The following is a 20834-nucleotide window of genomic DNA, read 5'->3' as shown; positions in this document are numbered from 1 at the left end:
ACTGGAAGCAAAGACCTTCAACATGTTGATAAACAAATGGGGAAGCCCAGAGATAGACCTGTTTGCCTCCCCACAGAACTGCCAATTGGACAAATTCTGCACAAGGACTCCCCACAAACAAGCTTGGAAAGTGGATGCCCTGTCCTTCACCTGGAAAAATCTATCAGTTTATGCCTTTCCTCCTCTGCCTCTCCTCTCCAAGGTACTACTAAAGATCAAATAGGACAAACCAAGGATGATTCTGATTGCACCAGACTGGCCACGCCAACACTGGGTACCCCCTCTTGTGCAGTGTGTCACTGCTGGCACCATGGCACCTGCCTCAGACCCCTACCCTGCTGTCCCAGCAGGAGGGCCAGATTCTGCACTCTCAGCTTCAAACCCTGAACCTGGCAGCCTGGCTAAATGCATGATCTCTCCATTACCATCCCTGAGTAAACAAGTGATGGATGTTATTCTGGAGGCAAGGAGGCCTAGTACTAGAAAATCTTATGCTGAAAAATGGAAAAGATTCTGTTCCTGGAACTAAACTCGGGATGGGCACAGACGCACCTAATTTACCTCAGATTCTTCAATACTTAACTGAGATGCTTCACAAGGGCCTTTCCTTTTCCTCCATCAAAATTCATGCCTCAGACATTTTAGCTCATTATAACACAGAACCTCCCCTCTTCTCTCATTCACTGCTCAAGTAGTTCCTCAGGGGGGCCAAGAACTTAAGACCACCCAGGAGAGCCCTAACTCCAGCCTGGGACCTTAACTTTGTATTGGAAAAACTAAATTCTACCTCCTTTTGAGCCAGCTGCAAGTGCAGTGTTGAAATTCCTTTCTTGGAAAACAGCCTTCCTTTTAGCCATCACTTCAGCAAGAAGGGTATCTGAATTACAGGCCCTTATGGCAGTGGAGCCTTTCATCATCTTTCATGCGGACAGGGTGTTCCTCAGGACCAATCCCTCCTTCATGCCCAAGGTGGTATCCAGTGTGGCTTTTAATCAGTCCATTCATTTGACAACCTTCTTATCTAATCCACAGAACAAAGGGGAACATATACTGCACTCCTTAGATGTGCACAGACAGCTTAGATTTTACTTGGACAGGACTAAACCTCTCAGGAAATCTGAACAGCTGCTGGTGGGATTTGCTGCAGGAGCAGAGGGGAAGGTTATTTCAAAGCAAACCATCTCTAAATGGATAGGCCATTGCATTCATTTCTGCTATAAGCACCATGGAAAACGTATCCCACAGGGGATAAGACCCCATTCAACCAGGGCTGCATCTACCTCTACAGCCTTTCTCAGAGGTGTCCCTACCAGGGACATCCTAGAAGCTACCACCTGGAGTTCTGTGCATACTTTCACCAAGCATTGCCATTTGCCAATTTTCTCTAAATCCAGAGCTGGCTTTGCCACTGCAGTCTTGCAGGGCCTTATAGCTGGTCCTAATACTATCTGCTTTCCTCCTCCCATCCTTAGCTGTGGGAATCTACCCAAATGTGATGACTGCAACAGTGAAACACGAAGAACATAGTACAGTTGTGTACACTTACCATAAATGTAGATGTTCGAGTGTATTCACTGTTGCAATCCTGGTTAACCTCTCTCCAGCCCCCGGACACTTCTTTTGGCTATACCTCTTTTCCTTTTTACTATGCTTAAAGCTTTTTGTTTTATTTGCTTTTTAGTTGGAGGTGTAACCTTGTATATATATATTTAATTGCTTCCCATTACGGAGGCACCTGACATCTGGGGCAAGAAAAACTGATGTAATGGCGTCGGCTGTATGCTTTATACCCCTGACTACCTGACGTCATGGAAGATGAGACAGCAACTGACGCAGGACCCAAGACTTTAGATAAGCAGGCCGACTGAGGGCTACTGCAAGCAGATAACCCAAATGTGATGACTGCAACAATGAATACACTCAAACATCTACATTTATGGCAAGTATATACAACTGTACTTTTCTTCAATTTATAATTCACAAAGTTGTGAAATTCACCATCTAATTACATCTAGATGATATGACCATCTGCAGATGTCATGCATTTTATTGGTTGTGCAGACCTGTCCATGGAAACAGTGCAGAGCTTTGTTTCACCATCCTCAGGCCCATCAGGAGTTCGGTTTTCCTTTCTTGGAATTGATAGTGTATTGAGGAGAGGACATATGACATTCATTTTTAGACACCATTTACTTGGTTGTCAAGAATTTAAATGTATTTTGAATTTAGTAGTTTTCAAGACTGGACTTGGAGATATTTTGCATATAAACACCATGTATTTTATCAGTTCATTTGGTTGTTTATGAATCTCTGTAAATGTATTTTCTGGCATAGGTAGAGATATTTATGCAAGCATTGAATATTTGTAAATGTTTAACTTTTATTTGTTACAACATTAGTTATAATGCCTATGTAAAATAATATTTTTTTATTTCCTTACATGAGTCTATCGTTCAGAATTCTTCAGTTTAGGAACTATATTCACCAAGCATCTTCCCTGATGGTGTTGCTCACCAGCTCTCTCCCCAACCTTTCAACTATCTGGTACCCCTGAGTACAGTGCGGAAACATTGCTCCATATGTGAAAGCTGATGCCAACTCTCAAACCAAGTGTTATTCCTCCTGCAGAGATAGTATATTAACTCTCTCTCCCAACCACTCAACTATCTGATACCCCTGAGTACGGTGCAGAAACATCACTCCATATGTGAAAGATGATCCCAACTCTCAAACCAAGTATTATTCCTTCTGGAAAGATAGTATACTAAGTATGCAGATAACTTCCTTGAAATTTAATTGACACAACTCTTCTAAGCTAACCTGTATTGTAAAACACTGCTTGTATTATTGGGAAAAATCCCTGTGGTTAACACGTTGTCACGGACGCCAAGTACCACTTCTCACCCTGCCTTCCCTCTTACTTTACCCACTTCTGACTCACTTTTTAATTGTTTTTATACTCATAAAAGGCCATTGACTAAAGGGGTTATTTGCTTACTCTTGCCTCATCTCCTAAGCTCCCAAGTCAAGTAGACTTAACCCTTTTACTAGAACTGTGCATACTTTTCACTCACCATTTTGGCTTAAACTTCTCCTGAAATCTGTAGCACCTAATTGATTGTCTTCTGCGCATTCCTCCATTAGAGGTGTAGCCCTGCTCCGTTTGCCCTTGCTGCGCTCAGGTTCACTTCGCTCCCCTCCCACCCCCATATCATTTACTTTATACCTAACCATTGTATGCCTCCCACCGTGTAGCCCCACCTCTTCCTATCTTTCCAAGTATAACCCTAAAACCTTCTCCTCTACTTCCTTATAAAAACCCAACTACACTCCAAAGGCTCCCCCAACTCCTCCTCCTAGACATGTTATAGATTTCTCCACTTTCTCAACTCCTCAGTTAAACAACCCTACTACAATATACTCATCCACCTACTACTCCAGCCTATAATACTTTTCCACTTAACCATGAATATCTCAACTCTCTCAATTCTAATCCTGCCTCCACTATTTCTCCTTTTCACCCTTGCATTATATACCACACATCTATCCCCATTTCTAAAAGATCCCCACACAAACAGTTTCCCTTCTCCTCAGCTGTCTATGGCAATCTCTGCATCTATCTTTCCAGTAAATAACCAGTTTCCTAGAATCAAAATTCCTCCCTCCCATTCCTCATCAACCAAAAGCAAAACAAAATACCTTACTCATTATTTACTAAAAATTCAACCCTACTACCATTGTAAATTCCTGCTTCTATCAGGAGACATACATCCTAACCCAGGACCAACTCCCACTACCAGACTCCATACCCCCCATAACTATGCCAATCAGGCATTCCAAACTAACATTTGTCTTTTTACTCCATCAGTACCAGAAGCATTCTTAACAAAGTAAACCAACTTCATGCATGGATAGCTAACCACAACCCAGATGTCATCTCCCTAACAGAAACTTGGCTAAAATCCCAAAACCTAGACAGATACCCCCCCCCCCGGATATAATATACTTTACTTGGATCACCAAATAAAAAAGGAGGTGGAGTTGCTGTTGTCTACTCAAACAACCTCATACTTACAAGTACCATACAATCTATCCCACTATTTTCACCAGCTGAATTACTAACCGCTAACCTCAAGCTCAACAACTACACCACTACTACAGTGGCTGCCATCTACATTCCACCAGGGGATAGCATTCCTTTGCTGGAAACCATTCTCTCCTACTTTTCCTTCCACATTCCCAATGAAACCATCCTTCTTGGGGATGTAACCATTAACTGGTTAACACTTAGTAACTCTAACTCTCCGCATCTTATCAACTTATATGGTTTTCTCCCAACTAATCACTCAGTCAACCCACACCAATAACTCACACACAACTAGCTCCCTTTTAGACTGGATTGTAGTCTCCTCCTCTTCTTCTTCTTTCGGCTTTTCCCGGTTAGGGGTCGCCACAGTGGATCACCTGTTTCCATTTCTTCCTGTCCTCTGCATCTTGCTCTGTCACACACCTACATGTCCTCTCTAACCACATCCATACACCTTATCTTAGGCCTTCCTGTTTTCCTCTTACCTGGCAGCTTCATCCTTAGCATCCTTTTCCCAATATACCCAGCATCCCTCATCAGCAGATGTCCAAACCAACGCAATTTCTCACCTCTAGCTTTATCTCCAAACTGTCCAACCTGTGCTGACCCTCTAATGTACTTATTCCTAATCCTCTACCCTCATCACACCCAGTGCAAATCTTAACATCTTTAACTCTGCCACATCCAGCTCTGACTCCTGCCTTTTTTTCAGTGCCACTGTCTCCAACCCATATAACATAGCTGGTCTCACTACCCTTTTGTAGACCTTCCCTTTCACTCTTACTGGTACTAGTCTGTCACAAATCACTCCTGACACTCTTCTCCACCCACTCCACCCTGCCTGTACTGTCGTCTTCACCTCTCTTTCACACTCGCCATTACTCTGAACTGTTGATCCCAAGTATTTAAACTCATCCACCTTTGCCAACTCCACTCCCTGCATCCTCACCATTCCGCTACCCTCCCTTTCATTCACACACATATATTCCGTCTTAGTCCAGCTGACCTTCATTCCTCTCCTCTCTAGAGCATATCTCCACCTCGGCAGGGTCTCTTCATCCTGTTCCCTACTCTCACTACATATCACAATGTCATCTGCAAACATCATATTCCACGGGGACTCCTGGATTCTAGTCTCTAATCCCTCTAAATACCACAACCCAGAAACCCTACCAAACACACTGAGTAATCACTCCCCAATAAAAGTGCTCAGATATACTCCCCATTACTCCAACCCACACAGATTTATTACCTGCCACAAACTATAAAACTTCAACCCCGAAACTTTTAATACTCTCCTCTCTAGAGTTAACTGGAAAATCCTCTCCCAACTTCCACTAGATGAAGCAGTCCAAACTTTTAATTCAACCTTACTTAGCATCCTAAACTCACTTGCTCCCCTCCATAAAGTATGCATAAAATCTAACATATCTCCATGGCTATCAAAAACTGTCCACACTCTTTTGAAACCTAGGGACAGGTCCTGGACAAAATGGACACAAACTAAGCTCCCTGCAGACCTACAAAGATATAAAGAACTCCGGAATCAGACAAAAAAAAAAACTCATTAATAAAGGCAAGAAAGACTTCTATTACAATCCTCCACCAGCTTTAAAAGCAGATCCAAAAAAATGCTACACCCTGGTAATCCAATCTCCCCTAATACCCGTCCAGACAAAACACCTGATGAAACAGCCAGCAGCACATTCAATACCTAGTTTATCGAATCTATATCTAAACTAATCAACCTTAATCATAACCCCTCTAAAACGACCCCCCAAATCTCGTCTAAATCTGCTCTGAACTACTAACTCTGCTCCCACTTTTTCCCTTAAACCTGTTTCTACCTGCTGTATCAAAACACTACTCTCCAAGCTAAAACCATGCTCAGTATCAGCTGATCAAATCCCCTCATATTTCCTTCAGATAGCAGCTGACTCTCTTGCACTCTCAGTCTCTATCCCAATCAATCGCTCCATCTCAGCATCTAAAGTTCCCTCTATCTGGAAACAGTTTTGCACGCTACCTATATGTAACGCCACAGACATAACCAATTTTAGACTAGTCGCTATCCTCTCCCCTCTCTCTAAAGTTCTGGAAAAATGTGTACACAAACAAGCCATGCAATATCTTACACAGGAAAATCTCCTCACACCCACTCAGCATGATTTCCAACCTAAACATAGCACTACTACAACCCTACTATCCTTCCTTACACTACTTTTCTAGCCAGAGACAACCATAAACTTATATCTTGCCTATTCTTAGACCTGTCAAAGGCTTTTGGCACAGTCTGCCACTCTCTTCTGTTGGATAAACTGTATAACCTTAATTTCTCCCCTGATATGATTGCATGGTTCTCCAGCTACCTTACTGACAGGTTGCAGTCAGTGAGATGCCACTCTGCACTATCCCCTCCTCTCCCAGTTAAAATGGGGGTTCCCCAAGGATCTTTTCTAGCGCCACTACTTTTCAATATCTTTACAAATCTACTCCATACCTCTTACCTTCAGTCTACCCTAGTTCAATATGCTGATGACTCTGCAGTCATCACCATTGCCAACTCTCCCTTTGAGCTTTTATCAGCTACCCAGCAATCCGTTAACTCAGTTGAAACATGGCTCTCCAGTAATCAGCTCATCCTCAACCCTAAAAAAAACTAAACTGTTACTCTTTCTTCCTAAAAAATGGAAACCCCATCAAATCCTCCTTCTCCATATTGTCACTTAATAACACTCCCATTGAAGTGGAATCCTGCACAAAACTCCTTGGTGTCACCAACGATGATCAGCTTAAATTTGACCTACACGTTAATAATTGTATCAGAAAAACCCACCAGAGATTAGAGCTCCTGCACAGAAACAAGAAGTTTCTGACAACTGAAGCCAAGATAACTCTCTCTCATGCTTACCTCCTACCTACTCTAAAGTATAGCTTCCAAATACTCACAAATCTCAACTCCTCTCTACTAACAAAATTTGAGTCTTCTTACAACAAAGTAGCTAGATTTGCTGCCAAACAACCATACAAATCCCATTACTGTCTCTCTCTAAAACACCTAAACTGGCTAGAACTACCCCACCAGCTTCTCCTCTTTCAGCTCTAGATAATCCACTCTATCTATACCAGCCCTCCTATTGTCCAGTTTTATCTTCCCTTATATCCCACTATTCTCCAACCCGATCCCTTCGGAGCTCTACCCAAGACCTACTACAAATCTACAAACCCAAGACCAAATCCGGTCGCAGCATATATAGCTGCCATACTTCTGTGGCTTGGAATAAACTCCCTCTTGAAATTAGAACCCTCACACATCCTAAACAATTTAAGACTGCCACCAAAGAGTTTCTAAAATGTCATTGGACTTGCCACTGTATTCACCCTCCCTAAATTATTTCCCCCATCTAATTGACAACACATCCCCTGCTCTTTGCTTCGCCTCACTAATCCTTATAACTGAAACTTCTCTCTCCTCTCTACTTCCCCTCACTAATCCTTATAACTGAACTTCTCCACCTGATCTGCCAACACCTTTGTGGTTCCTTGATATTACACATACTAAGAAAAACTATTAAATGTTTCTGTAATAATACACATACTGTCTAACTAAACTTTTAAAAATATGTTATCTAATGTCCTGCATAAAGTCCTAAGCCTGTACATCTTATTCTTCTTAGAACCACTTTCCTGAAATTTTTTTGTAGATGCTTTAATATGAAACTGTCTTACACTAAGTAATGTCCTAAAAACTTACTTCTTATTCTCACTGAATACATTTCTGAAAATATTTTGGTATCCTATTGTATGAAGTATGTAATGTATTATCTTATTGTTATAAATTTTTAAAATGTATAACTGTCTAATGTATGTAGCTTTTCTCCCAGGGCATACGCTGAAAAAGGGCTCTTCAGCTCAGTTGGACATACCCGGTCAACAAATGTAAAATAAATAAATAAAAATATATTTTGCTGAATTTTTTTTTTTTTTTTATTTATTTATTTCCATCATTCTATGGAGAGAGTCCTTTCTATCATATAACTAGTGACATGATTTGTTCTTATTTGAATGGCTAATACTACAAGCAAGTTATTACAGTGACTAGAGTTTTTTTGTGATCCACTAATAAAAACAGAGCTGTTGATTCAGTTTGTTGTGATTTTGTTTTTCTTTGCAATTTGTTCATACAGTAAACTCTCAGTTAACCAGAATTCAACAACCAGCACTCAAGCAACCGGCAAAAAAAAAAAAAAAAATCGAAGAAATACAGTACAATTTTCACGTGTTGCACTTTGTTTTTCCCCTGCAGAAACATACCTTAAGTTTTCAGAGTCTGAGTTTTAAAAAAGGAAGGTAGGAATAAATTCCCTCACCCCAACCTGAGAACAAGTCAAACCAAACAAATAGTAGAGAGTACATTAGAAAGTGGGCTTACTGTACTTCAGTAACCTGATTGGAGAGCAAGCGTTTTCCAGCAGGGTATTAATATACAAGTAATGTTCTGTCAAAAACGAGTCTGCTGCTTCACGGTAGCTTATCAAGCCACCATGGAGCTTGGACTGAGAAAAGCTAAACATCCGCCATTTTACACTCACTAAGCACCACTTCTGCTGTTTAATGAGTGTAAAATGTCAAAAAAGAAGACAAAAACAAATAAAAAGGAAAAGGAGTGTGTATGTCAGTGAAAGTGAGTGAACCATTATTTTACATTCGCTAAGCAGCGCTTTTGCTGTGTAGCGAGTGTAAAATAAAAAATAAAGCACGTGTGAGAGACTGTATGCGTCTACGAGAGAAAGAGCGAGAGCACTCAATGGAGTGTTTCTGTCTGCATTTGTGCATGAATGCGTGTATGAAAGCAGAGAGACTGTGTGGGAGAGAGAGTGAGAGGGAAAGTGAGAATGATGCGTGAGTGAATGCATATATGTAAGCAGAAGAGACTGCGTGTGAGTGAGATTGAGAGAGAGAGACTGAATGTGTGTATGAAAGCAGCCATAGACTGACCTTGTGTGAGTGAATGTGTGCATGAAAGTAGTGTGTGTGTGTGTACATGCATGTGTGTGCACGCAAGTGTGTGCTCAAGTGCGAGAGGGTGAGCGAGAGTGAGTGTGTCTGTGATCTCTGCCAGCCCTTACAGAATGGCCTGTCCCTAAAATTGTTTTTACTTGTGTATTTTTTTTAATATATTTTGGATGTAAAATACTTTCTCCAACACCATTAACATATAGCAGAGCAAGTATGAAACATTAGGCGGAGGAACTATTTTACATCCAAAATATATTAAAAACAATTTTACAAAGAGCCCATCCTCTAAGCACAGTAATGCCCTTCAGTGTGTGTATGTTAATGTGTAATTAATGCCCTTTCAGGGGTGTAGAGGCCATCTGCCTGCGGCATCGGGCATCACAACACCCCTGGGCGGACATTAATTACACATTAACACACACCCTGTTGGGCATTATTGCTTGCATATTAGTGAGGCCTATTTTTTTACTAGCATCTCTCAGGCAACCAGAAATGACAGTTATCCAGCATCTACCAATCCCCATGGCTGTCGGTTAATTGAGAGTTTACTGCATATACACACACTTGTGTGCATATGTATATATGTATGTGTGTATATATCTGTATATATCTATATACACACACACACATGCACAGAACACACGTAAACACTGCTCTTGTGCTGTAGGTGACTCGATAGTGCACTCAGGTCACTCCACAGCAAGTACAAGTATGACTGTGTCGCTGTCCATGTGGATGACCTGAGGCACACCTCTCTGAACTACATGAAAAGAGACACGGAGGACCGCTCAGATTATGTGGCCCAGGCAGGTATGACCTTTGCCCTGAGCAGCATCCTATTGTTGTCCAGAATGTTACCGCAGTGCAAGCAGGAAATGCTTGACTTCAACAATTGGATAAGTTTCTGGTGTCATTCTAAGGGGATCCAGTATCTGTCTGCATGGGATGACATGATTGACAGACCTCGATGCTTTGCCAGAGATGGCCTGCATCTGTCATCCCTGAGTTTCCAGATACTGGCTAAAGCTCTTACTGCCCCTGTAGTGCCTTTTTTGGCAGTGTTCCAAAGACCAAATTACCACCATAACAGCTATAAATAAATGCAATCTGAGAGTCATGCTGCTCAGAGCTAGAAGTCTAAATCTCAAGATGCACTTGCTAGAAGCACTCCTCAAAATGGAGAACATCGACATTTGTACTGTAACAAAGACCTGGTTTAAAGCAGCAGAAAGCACCCCTGCGCTACTAGGCTATAACTCACTCCACGACTTTCGGCCCCAAAACATGGACCGAAGCTCCAAAGGTGGTGATGTCTCCATATTCATAAAGGATATACACACCTCCAGACTAGTAGCCCAGCATAACACATCCGAGATACTTCAGGTACAACTAACATTGGGTAAGACAGTGATTCAGGTTGTAGCCTGCTAAAGGTCCTCCACCATGTCTCAAGACTCTCACTCCAGGTTCTTAAGCATCTTGGAAAATGTTAGGGTCCAACCCAACACTCTCATACTAGGTGACTTCAACTACCCCTCCATCAACTGGGAAAACTGCTCATGCACCAATACATTGGCCCAATGCTTCCTGGAATTCATCAGTTCCACTGCCCTGGACCAGCTCATTCTTACCCTCACTAGAGGAAGCAACATCCTTGGCCTGGTTATTACTAACACGGGCAACCGTTGCTCTACACCAATAGTCAATTCCTCCCTGTTTAGATCCGACCACAAACTAATCACCATGGAATTCACACCTCACCCACACCCCCCGCAAAAGTAACCACCATGAGAAACTTCTCCAAAGCTGATTTTGGGTTCCTAAAAACAGAGGTGGCTAACTTCATGGCACCCATGTCAATGGAAAAGAGATGCATGACTGCTGAATCATACACCAGTGCACTGTATGAACACGTGCATAAATGCATGGAACTAGCCATACCCAACAGAACCAAGACGCTCTCCTCCAAAAAAATGAAGCCAATCTAGTGGTCCTCTGCCATTGATAAACTCTACAACAATAGAAGAAAGAAACTGTTGCAGAAAAAGGTGAAGTCCCAAGACTGGAAAAAGTCCCTTATTAGCCTCAATAAAAAGTTGAGATCCCTCATCAAAACCTCTAAAGCCAGCTATGAAGGCAGAATTGCGGCAAACACTAAAAAGAACCACAGAGCCTTCTCCCTGGCAGTACCCGGTTTTGCTCTGAGTTACTGCACAATGGTACCTCCTATACTTAGCCAACAGATATTGCCAACATACTGGCCGACAGATTCAGTGCCAACTTTACCCCTCTCTCCCCGCCTAAAGGACCAATCACAATACCAGAGGAATGCCAGGCACCCAGCATTACTGCAGCACAGGTTAAAGCTGCATTGTCCAAGGCGAAGAATAAAGCTTCCATGGGATCTAACAATATTCCTGGATGTGTTCTACATGAACTACAAAGTGAACTGGCACCACATATGTGTGCCTTGTTCAGTCACAGCCTCACCTCAGGCTTTGTCCGTACTGAATGGAGCACTGCTATAGTCATCCCTCTCCATAAAGGGGGAGCGACTACAGACCCTGGGAATTATCGTCCCATTAGCCTGACGAGTCTGATATGTAAGGCTATGGAGCGCATCATCATGGATCTAATTAACACGGATATAGGGAATCTCCAAACTCTAGATCCTGTGCAGTTTGGTTTTGTGAAAGGTAGATGATGCCTGCTCAACTTGGTTGACTTTTCTGAGTCAGTCACCAGAGTTGTGGATGAGGGCAAGGAAGTTCATACAGCCTACCTCGATCTGGCCAAGGCCTTTGATACCATTCCCCTCTCAGGAATTATTGATAAACTCACCAAACTAGGCATCAACTCCTATATCATTAGGTGGGTTGCAAATTGGCACACATATAGAACCCACAGTGTGAAAGTAGTGGACTCCAAGTCAGACTGCACACCAGTCACAAGTGGAGTCCCACAGGGATCGGTCCTGGGTCCTCTCCTGTTTGGCATCTACTTCTCAGAAGTCCAGGCCAACACGGAGGGACTCTGACTGACCAAGTACACATACGACTGCTAGCTGGGAGCCATTGTTAACTCCCCAAGTGATGTAGACATCCTACAGAAAGGCCTCACTGAGATCAGTGACTGGTGTCGAAACCATGGCCTTAAGCTTAATGCCAAAAAATGTCGTCATCCCCTTTGGGAAAAACTCACTTCCCACTAATTACCACATCGATGGGAGCCCACTGAACACTGAAGGCGTTATTACAGATCTGGGGACACAGGTTGACAGCAACCTCTCTTTCGACCACCACATTGCCACTGTGGTCAGAAAGTCCTATGTGGCACATCTCATTACCAAGGGTTTTGCATCCAGGAAGAAAGAGGTCATCATCTCTCTCTACTCTTCCCTCATTAGGCCAATCATAGAGTATAATGCCCCATTTGGCATTTACCTCACTAAACGCATGCAACAGCTGGAAAGGCCACACAAAGTACCTCACGAAGAGGATCCTAGGCCTAAAATACATGTCCTACATGGACAGACTAAAAAAAAAAACTCCAGCTATTCTCTGTCTCATATCGTCTACTAAGAGGCGTTCTCTGCTTGACTTACAAAGCCATGTCTGACCCAGCTCTGTTAGAAATGCTACATCTAAACAAATCCCAATCCCTCCACACCACACGCTCCAGAGACCTCAACCTCATTACCACAATCAACAGAACATGCTGGAGGGACAGGCTCATAACCAAGAGAGTGCCCGTGCTCTGGAATAGACTTCCCATACATGTCAAGCAGAGCACCTCACTGGCCTTCTTCAAGAGAAATCTTGATGAGTGGTTGGGAAATAGAAAGTTTACCACAGGGATCACTTCAGTGGCTGTACTTGATAGAGGCTCTGGGAACTAACGGCAGGTAGCATGATGCCAGGGCACTTCTGTGGGCTAGGCTTGTAAAGGCTCCAGGGCCATTAGCCTAGTACACACTTGTGAAACTATTACTTCCACCTTACCTGTTAGATGAATGAGAAAGAAATAGTTTAAAATATTACAGTCAGTTTAAACAGATTATTTTAATACTTCTAGGGTGTAGTTACCACTGCAAAAAGGCCACTTAACTTGGGGAGCAAACTGACATTGCATCTACTGTAAGACTCAAGGCAAGTGTTTCACATTGCATAAAAATACAAACAAACAAAAAAAACACTTGCACTTTAGGACCAGTGAGACTTTGTATATCCCCTTAAATTACTTTTCCTGCCAATGCTGTTATAAAGAAAATTAGACTTCATTGTGATAACTATTTTCAAATGACGATATTGGTGATATAAGCCAAACTCGGGCAATTTCCTCCTATGTGTCTTAACATAACGTGCATGTGCATAACGCATCACAAATATCGTTCTCCTGAATCTGTTCATTGCAGAGAGATTAGACCAACAAGAAGTGCTAGTATGCAATGAAGTAATTTAAGAAATGTCAGGCATATTTAAAAAATAATTATGTTCCTTAATAGCAAGAATTAGCATTTTAAGTGCGAACCATTCAGCTTTGCCTTCTTTTGGCAAAGCTTACCTACTTAGAGTTTTCACCCTTGTGGATAAGCCACTCATGTTATGGATAAACCTGTCTGACTTGCGGGTTGGATAGTGATTTTTCTTAAGTGTAAGAGAGTAATGGAGGCCTGCAGATTCTAAAGCCAGAGATATTGTCTTTGTCCCCATTTTGGTGGTTGAAAAATATTCTAATGTTTTATTGGTAGTAATTTCATTATTTGCATTCCGTATCTGAAATGTATAGTAAACGAGCTGAACTTCTTCTTCTTCTTTCGGCTTTTCCCGGTTAATTTCATTATTTGCATTCCGTATCTGAAATGTATAGTAAACGAGCTGAACTTCTTCTTCTTCTTTCGGCTTTTCCCGGTTAGGGGTCGCCACAGCAGATCACCTGTCCGCTCATGATTGGCAGTGGAGTTTTACAATGTCGAGTTGCCAGCCCGGCGCCCAACCTTCCACAGAAGGCACACACACACTCACACCTAAGGCCAATTTAGAGTGTCCAAACCACCTGCAGCATATCTTTGGGATGTGGGAGGAAACCGGAGCACCCGGAGGAAACCCACGCCACCACAGGGAGGACATGCAGACTCCGCACAGAAGGCACCCCAGCCGAGGATCGAACCGGTGAACCTCTTGCTGTGAGGCGACAATGCTAACCACTGCACCACCATGGCCGCCCAGTAAACGAGCTGAACAAAATAATAAAAAAAGAGAGAGAGAGTTTTGTGTACAAAGGCAGACTTAAAACTACTTGTATCCATCTCCAAAGTAGACAAAAATACATTTATATCTGGTAATGGGTATTATTTTCAAAATGGTATGCCATCTCTCCATTTCACACATACTTATCTCACTGTAGTACTTTTAGACATGCCAAACTGTTGTCACAAGCTGCCTGTAAGCAGTTATGTTCAGAGTGATGGCTCCTCATCAAAAGGGTTATGTGTGCCATAACTATGCTGCTGAGACTAGTGTGTGTGTAAACAGCTGATTTCTGTGTTATAGTAGAGGCTGTGAGAGATGTTTTGTGTGCATGTTCCCAGTTTGTTGCGTATTTGTGAATTGGATAGAAACCTAGGATATTTGGAAAGTAACGAAAATCTTTTTAGCATAGCTTTTTATTGCAACTCAGAAAAGTGTTACTGATGTTAAAAGGGGCCCACTTCATATCTGCTTCTCACTGTAGTAGGATGGGTGATGACTGTGGTCTGTAGGTAATGGGAATAAGCAGGTGCTGACAGTAATGGCATCGGACTGTAAGCACACAGGACACAACATTGTTTAAAGAGAATTTGACAGCCTTAACCCATAAAAGAACACTTTGCTATCCGTCATTGTTTCTGACCATTACAATATCTTGTGTTTCAGTGCATAGATGAACAGAGATTGGTTCCTGAATCTCTCTATCCACACACATACAACCCTAAGTTGAGCCTGGACATCAGTGCAGTACAGGAAAGAAGACTTTCTACACGCAAGTCTCCTTCCAACAAAAAAGAAAGCAAGGCCAGTGAGGTATGCAGAAACCTGGAAAGCTTTTGAGAGCAGTCTGTACTAAATATTTATGGAAGCTTCATAGCTGACATTTCTAGTGATAGAAGTTTTATTTTTTTCTTCTTGATATCAGTGACAGTAAAAATGCTGTTGCATCATCAGAGTAAATTATCAGTAAATGCCAAGAGGGGATTGCATTTAGTATTCTGGAGTAGACATTTTCATAAGTATTATTTCATCTTATTTTACAGTGTTTGCAGTTTCATTGCAATAGATGTATTTTCGACATATTAAAGTTGTAGTCATTCCAAGTATAATTTATTTTGGAAATATTTCTGCATTTTTTATATCAGTGGCATAATATTTTATACTGATGACATCATTGCTGCAATAAACACACTTAAAGATCTACTGTCTAAGTCATCATACCAACAATTAGTTTGAAAAGTTTTCTTTTTATTTTACCTCAGAATGTGTCCTGTTTTGCGAGTGTCATGTTAATATTCTATCATGTTATTGTGGCACTTCTGTCATCATCCCATTGTTTTATTTTGCCGTTCTTATTATATTATTCTGGAAATGTTTCATCCTTAGAGTGGGTCTTCATTGTCCCTGTCATTTTATCAGTTTTCGCTGATGTGTCATTTTGCTAGTTTGTTTGCTGTTATTTGATGATTAATATACATTTTTTGTGCCTCATGGTCTGGGATGTTTCGGAAAAGGGTCTGTAGCCCAACAAACTCATCCACTTAACTATAACAGTGAAATGAATTGCTAGATTCTTTTTTTAGGCTCTTGATCATTTAAGAAGGTGATGGTAGAACTAGTCTTCACCCATTTGGTTTAAAACCAAAAGGTTAGTTGTCTGTGGATTAGCCTTCCTGTTCATCATCTGAGTTAAAAGGTGTGCCTATAAAACTGAGGGGGAGGAGTGTCAGTGTTTTACTTTCCTGCCTGCTGCAGGATTGAATTTGGCAGTGTACTTTGAAGTTTAACTTGTAATACTAATTGTATTTTTCTTTAGTAATTAGTTATTGAAAATGTATTGCAGTGCATCAGTAAATTTCCTGAAACTTTCAGCAAACATAATGAAAATGTATTTTTGTTAGTTACTGTCTATTAGCCAGGTAGGTGGGCTGATCAGCTGACCTTTTCAACCACAGCTTGGGCTCATATAATTAAATCAGAATATGTCTATAAATAAGTGTCACATAAATATACACATTTAATATTGGACATTTACTGTTGTCCTTCCCAGTATCTATGCAGACCACCTCCAGTTGAATTTATCTTCCCATTTCTTTTTGTTACTGTTTCCATGAAAAATTTGTTAGGTGCTGGGATGTCATTCTATTTGCTTCATTTTTTAGCCTGTACGTTAGGTTTCTTTATTTCAGCTTGATTTACACTGCAATTTAACAGAGCTGTCTTAGTTGTGCCTCTGTGCAGCAGTCGATTTTATGACCTTTAATTCACTGAAGATGTTTTATGGTCCTTGCGAGTGCAAAGGAAGGTGGGACTGATAATGGGCTTTTCCTTGACCAATCCTGAAATTTAGTAGGCATTAAGATACAAGACCCAGCAAGATAAATTCCTAAAAGAAAGTTAGGTGAGCTTTTAAGCAAACCTAAATTACACTTTGAAGTCTTAGTAGTGAAGAAATGCCATGCAGGCGAAATAGCCAAGTCCCTACACTAGAATGTGAAAATGTATGGGTAATTATTTATTGTGGCAATATACTGCCAGACAAAGAAGAGTTGTGCATGGCCAGTAATTGACTTTTGACCTTAGAATAAAATTAGTGAAAATTATCTGTCAAACTTAGTCTTGGGTGACTAGTTATGGTGTAGCAGATAACAGCAGACAGTAGTTACCAAGGAGTAGTGTTGCGATAGATGATGGCATGAGTTACATTTTGGGGGAGTCTTTATTGTCAAGATCCAGCAGAGTGTGGTATGATTACCAGTGATCAGATTTTGTGCTTCTGTCCTTCATGACCTGGGTGAAGCTGGCATGAAAAAGAGTTTCCCAGAATGGACTAGACAAGCATTCCAGTAATCTAGAATTTCTGCACTTATTACAAGTATCTGCAGAGTATTTTTGATTACAGAAAATTTTTATGTAACTACCACGAAGATGGTTCATCTGGTAGCCTCTTTCCATTGTTGTGATGGCTAGATGTGTGGTAGTTTTGGTGGAAGAGGAGTTGATACTCAGTCGGACCCCACTACAGTTGAGCTTGCCAGGTCTTTTGGGGTGTAGAGACATTAACTGGTTGTTGTGCTTGCATAGAGGACCATTGTCGGCCATATTCCCAGGCTAAAGGCAGTACAGAGCCATACAGAACTTAATAGGTAAAATGTATGCCTCGTTTTAAGTACTTAAAAGATTTCATAAAGAGTTTGCTGTGATGCAGAATTGCAAGCTTATTTGGTGTGATTTCATAGTATTACAATCTAGCACAGTGGATGTGTATTGAGAAAGATTATTTATGTGATGATAGGTGGTACTGCCAGCTATGCCAGGAGAAGTTGGACAGTGGATGTGTAATATATGCCAGCACAGCTAGCTGAAATTTAGTAAAGAATTGTATGTCATTTGTATATTAAACTGATTTGTACAGCTGCTTGTGTTTAAAATGTATTTGTAAAGTTGCTTGTGTTAAAATGTATCGACAGTGTGCCCTGCTGGAAAGAAAAGAATTGTACACACATTATTACAACTGAATTAAATGTGTATGTTTTGACAGAGGAAACTGGAGGAAAAGGGGTTAATCTCAAACTTCAAAAATAGTAAGAAAATTAAACTACTGGGCCTAGGCCATAAAGATGTTATCTCACAGATTTGAATGAAGCCAGAGACACACTTGTGTGTAAGAAGTATGGCTTAGTAGCTCTGTAGGAATAGAAGTTTTAAAATGGTTTTATGACTTCCAGGAGCAGTAGCAGATTTGTGTGTGTATTATTGACATGTAGGGGCTAAATCCTGATAGCTTCTAGCAATGGGGGTTCATGAGAACTAGAAGTCAGATGACCATGATGTTGTTCTGTATAGAAATAATGTTTTAATAATAGAGGAGACTGAAGTGTGTGAAGCAGTTTGTTCTTAGAACCTGACAAAGGAGGAGGGACCATTCACCCACTTTATCTTGCCTTGCACTAGTAAGTTACAAGGGATAGTAATTCTGCAAATCAGGAAAATATAGTGAGAATAGTTAGTATTGTTTTTCTGTAACTGTGTAAATCTTTCCAGCTGTGTTATTTTCATTATCTCCTGTGACCCAAAACTCTGATGTTTACTGTAAATAGATATTTAGTATTTTCATGTTCTTTTATTATTTATTATTAAATATATTTAAACTTTTCATTGTGGCTGGTCCTTTTTAGAAAATGCTTAAGCTTTGAGAGTATTTACTTATATTTATTTGGTGATAACTGTGGCCACTCTTGAAGCCTGGCTATTTGGTCAACATTACCATTTGTATTAATATTAATTTCACTCAGTATAGAGACTGCTTAGCCTGAACTAGCAAATTAAGATCACTAGTGAAAACCTCCAAAACCAATTATGACTTGAAACTAGCCTCCGAAACAAAGGGTAAACACAAAACCTTCTTCAGTCACGTCAGGAACCTCCTTGGCAAAGTCCAGGTTTGTTCCAAATTACTTCTTAACGGTACCCGTTACACTGATCCTAATAGCAGATAGGTTCAGTGCAAACCTCACCCCACTGTCCCCAAAGGCCAATTTGACATCCTCGGTACTTGCCCCACACCTCATATCTCCATAGGTCAAGAGTTAAAGGCCCTCCTCAAGGCAAAGAACACAGGTTCCATTGGACTTGATAGTATCCCAGGTTGTATTTTGCACCATCTCCATCACCCTACTGAACCACAGCCTAAGTACAGGCTTCATTCCAGCAGAGTGGAGAACTGCCATTATCATCCCCTTGCACAAAGGTGGTGCCAGTACTGACCCTGGGAACTATTGCTTCATTAGCTTGACAAGTCTGATCTCTAAAGCCATGGAGCGTATTATTATTATTATGGACCTCATAAACAAGGACATAGACAATCTGCAAGCACTTGACCCCATGCAGTTTGGATTCGTCAAGGGCAGATCTTGCCTTTTGACCCTGGTTGACATTTTTGAAACTGTAACAGACCGGAACCAAAGTAAGACAAACTAGCGAAAAACAAAAAGACAGCTGGGAAACACCAAAGCAAATTCTCTCTCAGTTTAATTCTCTTTCAGTTTAATGAAGCGCTTTTCGTCTTGCAGATGTGGCAAGACTTCATCAGAAACGGAGCAAACTTCAACACAAACAATATATACACACCCTTTTTGTCACATGACACTTCTAATTAAAGTCTTGTGTCTTAAAGGCACATCCACATTATTGCTACTTAAAACATTTTTTAAAAACAAATATGACACAATATTTTAAAACATCTCAACCCTTCCCTTCCTTCAGAATTTTTACCTGTAATGGTGATAGAAATATATATACAAACATACATATAGTAACAGTACTATATCTCAAATAATTATGTTGACTCTCAAAATATGATATTACTTGGTTAACTAAGAAGTCAGAAACTTACATATCCGAGTCAAATTGTCAGATATCACAAATATGAACGCATTTTATAAAAATGCATACGCACATTAACGTTTAAGATTTTTCAACTTCAGTATACTGTTTAAAGATATTGTCTCATTCAAATCCGGGTAAAACATTGCCCCAGTGCATATTTGCCAACTTAACTCAAGTTGCTCAAGTAAAAGTGTAAGCGGGGCCCCCTGGCTATCATCAACAACTGAATCAATTGCTTTGAACAAAAATGAATGTTGCGGATAGGAAATAATGTGTCTAGCCAGTGCATTTTCTGTGTTAAGGGTCTTTATTTTATATAGATGTTCGTAATACTCGTTCTTTTAACCTTTTATCCGTTTTGCCTATGTAAAACGTTGCACAGCATTGACACTGAGCTACATAAACCACAAACTTAGACTGACAAGTGTACTTCAATTTAATTTTAAACCTAATATTTTTAACTTCAATGTCTTGTCCTGTACTCATGTATTTACAGTAGTTACACATTTGGCATTTGTACATGCCACACTTCCGCTGTGGGGTGTTTTTTTTATGTTGTAATAATTCCTTTAAATTAGTTTGCTTTTGACCTTGTAAGAAAGGTGAGGATCTCTCCTAATTATTTCCCAATTTTTGTTCAAAATCGACATTATTTCCCTTGCATTACTACTATAGGGTGTTATTAAACTTAAATTCCATACTACTTTTTGTTGTAATTCTCTGTCACTTATTATAACACTTTGTAAACCAATGGACAAAATGGGTTTCTACAACCCCTGTTCTCTCTTTTTTACTTCTTCCAATAGACACTCAAAAAAGTCTACTGGGTAACCTCTCCTAACAAACATTGACCTGAAATTATTACTTTCATCCATGAAATCCTGGTCCAGTGTGACCATACAGGCAGCTCTCATGAGTTGGCCCTTCACACTGATTTCTTTTGGCGCCATGGATGGCAACTGCTAAAATGTAATAGAGTTTGAATATGTGGCCTTTCTATAAATTTTCGCTACATATGCGTTCCTTTCTATATCTTTACTCAGATCCACATCCAAGTATGAAATCCTGGTCATTTCAAATACATAAGTAAA

General features: G+C 40.7%; 1 protein-coding gene across 1 annotated transcript in view; it reads left to right on the top strand.

Moving 5' to 3' along the window:
* The window catches only part of TOPBP1 (DNA topoisomerase II binding protein 1), a 1495804-nt gene that overhangs the window by 722733 nt on the left and 752237 nt on the right, over positions 1-20834 (top strand). The window contains exon 13 of the mRNA XM_044066718.1: positions 15022-15168. Within this exon, the coding sequence (XP_043922653.1) occupies positions 15022-15168 (147 nt within the window). The remainder of the gene's footprint in view (positions 1-15021; positions 15169-20834) is intronic.

Source organism: Protopterus annectens, chromosome 3.part1 (assembly GCF_019279795.1).
Source record: "Protopterus annectens isolate FY-2018-M chromosome 3.part1, PAN1.0, whole genome shotgun sequence".
NCBI lineage: Eukaryota > Metazoa > Chordata > Ceratodontiformes > Protopteridae > Protopterus > Protopterus annectens.
This window is presented reverse-complemented; position numbering and strand designations above follow the sequence as displayed.